Raw genomic sequence first — 8,221 nt, forward strand, 5'->3', positions numbered from 1 at the left:
ATTAATAGGTTGGTTTATATATATATATATAAGAAAAGGTTTTAAGAACCAATAGATTCCAATAAATCCTAATTAGCATTTGGCCAGCATTTGATTTTCAATACTATGTTATATTATGACTTTGTTTGGACTTATATACAAAAATACTAATGCTAATTATTAGAGTATAATTAGGATCAATTAAAATTAGTTAGTATCATTTAAATTTATGTAGTATATTTATGTATTTATTGTAGGATTTTGTACTTTTATTACTTTGATTCTTCTAAGCACCTATATATACCTTTTTACATTGTACCTTTCGATTTACACTTAATAATACACTCTTCATATTACTCTCTTATTTCTAATACGGGATCAAAAACTTAGGTTTTTTTTTTCTCTATGAAAATTAGTCCATGGCCCTTTTGTTTTCTCTTCCGACAGTGTTCTTTGTCCTTGATTTTTATTTCTTTTCCGACGTTTTGGTTCGTCACCGCCTTTACCACCATCTTCGTCTCGTCATTATGAGTTCAACGACTCTAGAACCGTCGCCAAAAACTGTTAGACATGCCACCACAAGTCCCTTCACCACCAATGTTATTCTCCTTTCCAGACTCATCCTACGTAGTCAGATTGGCCCCCAGATCAACGGCCCAGACGCTATCCACGTGTCGCGCCCACACCAGCTCGCACTCAACCTGCCACTGTGTTCGTCCGACCCGTTAGACCCGCGTCTGGACCTGATCCGACCTATTGGTTGACCCGCGTGCTCTGAATCAGCGCTGACGTGGTTTCCTCCTCCGTTCACTACTAGAAAACCACTTATTACATACGGATATTTCCGACATATTTTATCCCACAGAAATACAGACAGATTTTGCGAGGGAATTTTTGTCGGAAATAGAGAAAAATGAATTAGTATGAATTACGAACGGAGAAGAAAATATGTCGATAATTTTATCGAAAAAATTAGTTTTTTCATGGAAAATAGTTACTGACAGAAAATCTGTCTATATTTAAATGAACAAAAATGTTGCATTTTTTAAATTATTACAAACAGAAAATCTGTCTGTAATTTAAAATATTCCATTGGAAATGTTAAAATAAAGGTTTGGGGATCATGTTCTCCTCTTCATTTCGTATCACACTTCCGCGCCTTCACACTCATCCCCTCTAAATGCTCCAACGGCGGCGCCTCTCAGCCTTGCACTGCTGTCACACCGAACCTCCATTGCACTGAACTTCCATCGCACCGAGGCTCTGTAGTACCCCTTCCCGGTTCTTCTCCATCACACCCCTTCCATCAGCCTTGCTCGCGTCGCTCCCTTTCGAACCCTAATTTGCATTTCTCTCTTCGATCTCGCCACTACTTGCTTTTCTCTGTGTGTTGCTGTGTTTCTCTCTTCGATCTCACCTCAGTTGTGCAGGTAACCCTAATCTCCTTCCTCTTTCATCGCTATTTTCTTTCATTCAATTCCATCGCTAACTCTAATTATATTATCCTATGTTCCATCACTAACCCTAAATCTATTTCCTAATCTATGATCAGAACTTGTAACGGTTGTAGTTCTTTATTTTGTGTTCTTATAAACTTGTTTGTGAAATCTAGGTTCCTGAATGCATTGACAAGTTAGCACAGGTAGACATTAAGCTATGGGTTTTAACTGGAGACAAAATGGAGACAGAAATCAACATTGGGTAATATTCATAGTTTTGAAGATTCGCAAACTTTTATGTTAGTTGTCGAGTGCCTAACACAATCCTCTGCTTATAAACTTGTTGTACTTAATGCTTTGTTATTTCAAATTGATATATGCTATAGTGGGTTGGGGGCAGGATCATGAAATCAAGCCATTGGTGGAGCAAGACATAGAAACTTTGTAGAAAATGCTTCCTGAGATTCCACTTTGGATAAAAAAATCTAGACTTTAATAGGGTAAGAAGCTATCTTTAACTACTTTCATTTTGGTTGAATTTTTTGGGGTTTAGGATTTTATTGAAGCAATGTTTCTTGTTTTCGTGTTTTTGTTGAAGATTGATTGGCTGAACAAGTTTCTTGAAAAGACTTACCTTGATAAGGTATTTTCATTTTGAATAAGTTTTGACCCTTTTTCATTTTTGCTTTTTACCTTGGTTGTTTGTTTGTCTTAGTGTGTTAATTGTTCTATTGTTTAGGCAATTTGCAAGACTACAAAGAATATTGCAAAGCCCATAATTACTGAGAAGATTCTGAAATACAAAATTGATTCTGTTTAGTTTGAAACTCTAACACTGGATGCCTGCCCCCAAATTTTCAAGTTTAGTAGATCAAGATTCAAGATAAAAGATATAATACTTGATACATTCATGGGTAAGAATCTCTTAGTTTTGTCCATAAGATACTAAGGATCACCAAGTTTTTGTTTTTGTGGGGGAATAAATGTGACAATTTATTAGTTATAATCTTCTTAATGTATCATATTATGTGTTATGCATATGCATTTCCCTATGAGATTCTCTTTTTTATTTCACTTATTATTTTGTGTGCAGTTTGTAAATTAGGTTTAGAAAGTATGGTTTCTTCATTTCTATTTTGTTCATGTGATTGATTATGTCTTGGTAACTTATTTATGATATGGTGTGAGTATTCTAATTCTCCTTTGATAAATGCATAATTGGATATTGATACTTGTTACGGACCGCCACGAGTCCAGCCCAACCGGTTGACAGGTCGGAGCCCCACCTATGACCCAAGCCAGATCCGTCCCTCACAACAGGGAAAACCTGACGGGTCGGTTCCCAACACCCGACCCAAAGCACGCCTGACTCGCCAACTGGGCGGCCCAAGTCACCACGTCTAATGACCGGTCTGGTCGGTACCCTCGGGGCAGCACCCGAAGCCCCGACCCAGAAAACCGGAACGACCTGCTCCCCCCACGTGGATCAGGACAGCTCATGGAAGCTCCCTGGCCAGTGAGCTAGGTCACCTATGGGCCCATCCAGCATAGTATATAAGGGAAGAGGTCAGCTCTTCCCCCAAGGTACGTAACATCTTACCTAATTTGGCTATCACCTCGTACGGACACTAACTTGATCGTCGGAGTTTTCTTGCAGGTGGCCCCCCCCCCCCCCGGTCCACACCACCTCCGTCGTCGCCAGCTTTTTGACCCGCATCTCCACACCCGCTCCAAGTTAGCCCAAGGCCTCATCCGCTCATCCTCTCATTGCCCCCCGACCCGTCGAGCACCCGAGATCACTCAGGTCCCGAACATTGGCGCCGTCTGTGGGGACCCTGGAGCAGACATGGAGCGACTCCCCACATCAGAGGAACTTCACAAAGGAGGAGGGGCCCGCCTGAGTAGGGCGAGCTCGACAGCTCGCGCCGGCGAACAACCACGATCCTTCATTCAGGCAAACCAACCAATCTACACCAAGACCCCTGAAAGACGTCCCTTCGGAGGGACGGGAGCCGATAGCGCCAAGATTATGCAGGAGCTTAGACACAGAGTACAAAACCTTGAAAGAGAGCTGGCTGCGAGGAGTCGATCCCACGGAGACATCAGCCGATCCCACGGAGACGTCAGCCGATCCCGCACCCGCTCCCCCTCCCGAAGATACGAGAGCCGAGAAAGGAGTTCAACAAAGCACAAAGATGAAGTGTATACGCAGGCGACCTCCCGGTCTACCCGAGGTAGGTCCAAAAGCCACGGGGAGTCCCAAAAGGGAAAAGCCAAGGAAACGGCCGGAACCCATTATCATGGGAGCCACTCCTTTCCACCCCTCGATCCTCAAGGTCCGGCTTTCGAGGAATTTCGATAAGCCGACGAACATGAGGTACGATGGGAGTAAGGACCCCCAGGAACACCTCACGGCATTTGAAGCATGAATGAATCTGGAAGGGGTAGGCGACGCGGTCAGGTGCCGAGCATTCCTTGTGATGCAGTTCACGACACGCATAGCCAAGGTAAAACACCCGATCAACTTGCTAGGAGTTACCCAAAAACCTGAAGAGCCGACTAGAAGGTTCCTGGACAGATCTAATGATGAATGTTTAGAAATTGATGGCCTCACCTACTCAGTTGCCAGTCTCTGCCTGACGAACGGCTTGCTAAACGAGGACTTTAGAAAATACCTCACTACCAAGCCCGTCTGGACCATGCAGAAAATTCAAAGCGTGGTTAAAGAATACATCAACGATGAGGAGGTAAGCCAGGTCATGGCAGCCAACAAACAGCAGCACTCGAACCCCCCAGCACGGCAGGCCCCTCAGGTCGACAGGTACAGGGAAGCTCCTAGGGGGCGGAACCCCGGCAAAACAATCAAAACAACTCCCACGAGTAGGCAAATTCACAAACTACACGCCACTCACGGCGCCCATAGTGGAGGTCTACCAGCAGATTGCGAACAAGGGAATCCTGTCCAGACCTAGACCATTGAAAGAGAGAACAGGAGGAAACAAAAGTCTTTACTGTGATTACCATAAGGGGTTCGGTCACAAACCCAGGACTGCTTTGATCTCAAAGACGCTTTAGAGCAAGCCATCAGGGAAGGAAAGCTGAACGAGTTCTCCCGACTCATCTGAGAACCAAGGAGGCGAGAACGAGAACGCTCTGAGGAGAACTGCAGCCGAACTGTCAAACCAAGACAAGAGCCCGCAGGGAACGCCGACAACCCCCAACTTTTGTGGTCAACATCGTGGTCGGATGAGATAGCCCTCCTAAGTCCAGATCGGCAGCAAAAAAGGATACCCGGATCCTGTCTATCTCGACGGGAGGCCTCGCCATTCCTAGTAAGGGATCTTCCATGATATCTTTCGATCCAGAAGACCAATGGTTTCATGATCTTCCTGAAAACCCCCCATGGTAATCACAGCAATGGTAGGAACATGCTTAGTCAAGTGAATCCTCGTCGACACTGGGGCCGACTCCAATATCCTGTTTAGGAATGTATTCGACACCATGGGACTCAAGGAATCCGACCTCAAGGGCCACCAGCACGGGGTCATGAGACTAGGCGACAATTATATAAAACCCAACAAGACAATCTCTCTCCCAATCTGCCTAGGAACCGGAGACACCAGGAGGTCGGTTATGGCGGACTTTGTAGTCCTCAGAGACTCCACAGCCTACAACATCATTCTAGGGAGAAAGACCATCAACGAGTTCTCAGCTGTGATATGTACTAAATTCCTAACGATGAAGTTCGTAACGAACAAAGGAACCGTTGGCTCCATTAGGGGGGACTTAGAAGCGGCGGTCGCCTGCGACAACGGTTGTCTCTCCCTAAGGAAGGAGTCTAAGAAGGCAGTCAGCGTGTTCTTGGCAGACCTGGACGTAAGGATGGAGGACAAGCTGAGGCCAGAACCAGAAGGGGACATGGAAAAATTCCAGATAGGAATGTCGGCATAGCGGTTTACCTTCGTAAACAGGAATCTGCCTCACGAACTCAAGGGCCCCCTCATGGAGGTCGTAATGGCGAACAGCGATCTCTCGCATGGACACCATCAGACATGCCAGGCTTGGATCCCGAAGTCATGTCTCACTAACTAGCCGTCAAACCGGACACCAAGCCAGTAGCCCAACAGCAAAGAAATATGTCCCAAGAAAGAGCCGACGAGGTGGCCAAGCAAACAACTGGGCTACTAGAAGTCGGATTCATCAAAGAGCTCGAGTACTCAACGTGGCTGTCCAACGTCGTCCTCGTAAAAAAAAAGCCAGCGAGAGGTAGAGAATGTGTGTCGACTACTCCGATTTGTACAAAGCATGCCCTAAATACTCCTTCCCCCTCCCCAACATTGACACCTTGGTGGATTCGGCAGCAGGATATCGCTTCCTCAGCTTCATGGACATGTACTCTGGCTATAACCAAATCCCTATGCACCGATCTGATGAAGACAAAACAGCGTTCATAACGCCAGGGGACACCTACTGCTACAAGGTAATGTCATTCGGACTAAAGAACACAGGAGCCACCAACCAAAGGCTAATGAGCAAGGTCTTCCACGACCTCATCGGTAAAACGGTAGAAGTTTACGTCGACGACATCCTGGTGAAGACAGCAGAACCGAACAGCCTTATAGACAACCTCCAAGCTGTCTTCAAGGCAATAAGGAAATTCAAGATGAGGCTCAACCCACTCAAATGCGCATTTTCCATGGAAGCAGGGAAATTCCTAGGCTTCATGATAAAACGCAAAGAGGGGTAGAGACCAACCCAGACAAGTGCGAAGCCGTCCTCAATATGACAAGCCCAGGATGCGTCAAAGACGTTCAACGACTCGCTGGGAAACTTACGGCTTTGTCCCGATTCCTCGGAGCCTCGGCAGAAAAGGCCATCTCATTCTTCAATCTAATGAAGAAAGGGATCGCCTTCGAGTGGACCCCGGCGTGCGAAGAGGCATTCAGCCATTTTAAAAAGATACTCTCGGAACCTCCCGTGCTCAGTAAACCTAGAGAAGGAGAACCTCTGTACCTATATCTGGTGGTAACCACACAAGCCATGGCAGCAGTCCTTATCCGAGAAGAAGACAAGACTCAGCACCCAATATACCTCATCAGCAAGGTACTCCAAGGAGCGGAGCTGAAGTACACCAAACTGGAAAAATTGGCTTAGCCCTACTAACCTCGTCCAGAAGGCTAAAGCAATACTTCCAAGGGCACGTAATCATCCTAAGAACTGACCAGGCCATACGACAAGTCCTCCAGAAACCTGACCTTGCAGGGAGAATGATGGCATGGGCAGTAGAGCTGTCTCAGTATGACTTGCAGTACGAACCCAAGCAGGCAATTAAAGCCCAAGCAATGGCTGACTTACTAGTAGAAGTCACGGGGGAAACAGCTGACATACCAAGCACACGGTGGAAGCTCTACATTGACGGAGCATCCAACCAAATGTTTGGAGGTGCCGAAATCATCCTCGAGAACTCGGTAGGAGTAGCTTACGAATAGTCGATCAAGTTCGATTTCCTAGTCTCCAACTACCAAGCAGAGTACGAAGCACTGATAAGAGGACTAATCCTAGCCAGAGAAGTTGGAGCATCAAGGGTAGAAGTTAGCAGCGACTCCCAGGTCGTCACCTCCCAGGTAAATGGCAGCTACCAGGCCAGGGACACACTACTACAAAAATACCTAGAGAAGGTAAAAGAGCTATGCAAAAGCTTTAAGGAAGTCGTGATCCAGCATGTCCCTAGAGAAAGAAATGCCCGAGCAGACCTCCTCTCCAAGCTTGCGAGCACCAAACCCGGAACGGGAAACAGGTCTCTAATACAAGGGCTGGCAACTGAACCAGCAATCATCTTGTGCACAACCCAAATGCCAAGCCCCCACTCATGGATGGACCTTATCCTCCGATACTTGGAACACGGTGAAGCCCCCGAGAACGAGAAAGAAGCACAAGCCACCAAGAGAGAAGCTCCCAAATATGTGATCATACAAGGGCAGTTATACAAGCGAGGGCTCCACCAACCCCTACTCAAGTGCCTACGCCCCGACCAAATGGACTACGTCCTAAGCGAAGTCCGTGAGGGGTGTTGTGGCCACCATATCGGGGGAAGGTCGTTAGCAAGAAAGATTGTCTGGGCAGGATACTATTGGCCTACAATAATGTCGGATGCTCAGGAGTTCGTCAAAAAATGCAAAAAATGCCAAGAAAACGCCAACTTCCATAAAGCCCCACCCGAAGAACTCAGTTTGATGATGTCTCCACAACCTTTCGCCCAATGGGGAGTCGACCTCTTAGGGCCATTCCTACCTGGGCCAGGACAAGTGAAATACTTAATAGTAGCCATAGACTACTATACCAAATGGGTGGAAGCTGAACCACTAGCCAGCATATCTTCAGTAAATTGTCAAAAGTTCATGTGGAGGCAAGTACTTACCAGATTCGGAATCCCATAATCCATCATATCGGATAATGGGACACAGTTCACCGACAAGAAGTTCAAAGAATTCCTCTCAGGACTAGGAATCAAGCAAAAGTTTTTCTCAGTCGAGCATCCCCAGAGCAACGGCCAGGTAGAAGCAGCCATCAAAGTTATCTTAAAAGGGCTAAAGAAACGACTTGAAGGGAAGAAGGGCTCATGGGCAGACGAGCTAGCCTCAGTCTTATGGTCTTACAGAACCTCCCCCCCAATCATCTACCGACGAAACCCCCTTCCGACTCACATACGGGGTCGACGCAATCATCCCATTCAAAATAGGGGAGCCGAGTCCAAGGTTACTCCTTGGAGGAGGAGACGAGGCAATCGAGAAGGACCTGGTTGA

At 46.4% G+C, this 8,221-nt stretch overlaps 2 protein-coding genes across 2 annotated transcripts; both read left to right on the forward strand.

The window, feature by feature from the left end:
- Nucleotides 3,265-3,780, forward strand: LOC107615183 (splicing regulatory glutamine/lysine-rich protein 1-like). Its single transcript, XM_016317285.1, has one exon. The coding sequence runs from the start codon at nt 3,265-3,267 to the stop codon at nt 3,778-3,780; it is 516 nt and encodes a 171-aa protein (XP_016172771.1).
- On the forward strand, nt 6,689-8,221 carry LOC107615182. The gene is made up of 3 exons (XM_016317284.1): nt 6,689-6,860; nt 6,948-7,798; nt 7,883-8,221. The coding sequence occupies exons 1-3, from the start codon at nt 6,689-6,691 to the stop codon at nt 8,219-8,221; spliced, it is 1,362 nt and encodes a 453-aa protein (XP_016172770.1).

Source organism: Arachis ipaensis, chromosome B09 (assembly GCF_000816755.2).
Source record: "Arachis ipaensis cultivar K30076 chromosome B09, Araip1.1, whole genome shotgun sequence".
Lineage (NCBI taxonomy): Eukaryota > Viridiplantae > Streptophyta > Magnoliopsida > Fabales > Fabaceae > Arachis > Arachis ipaensis.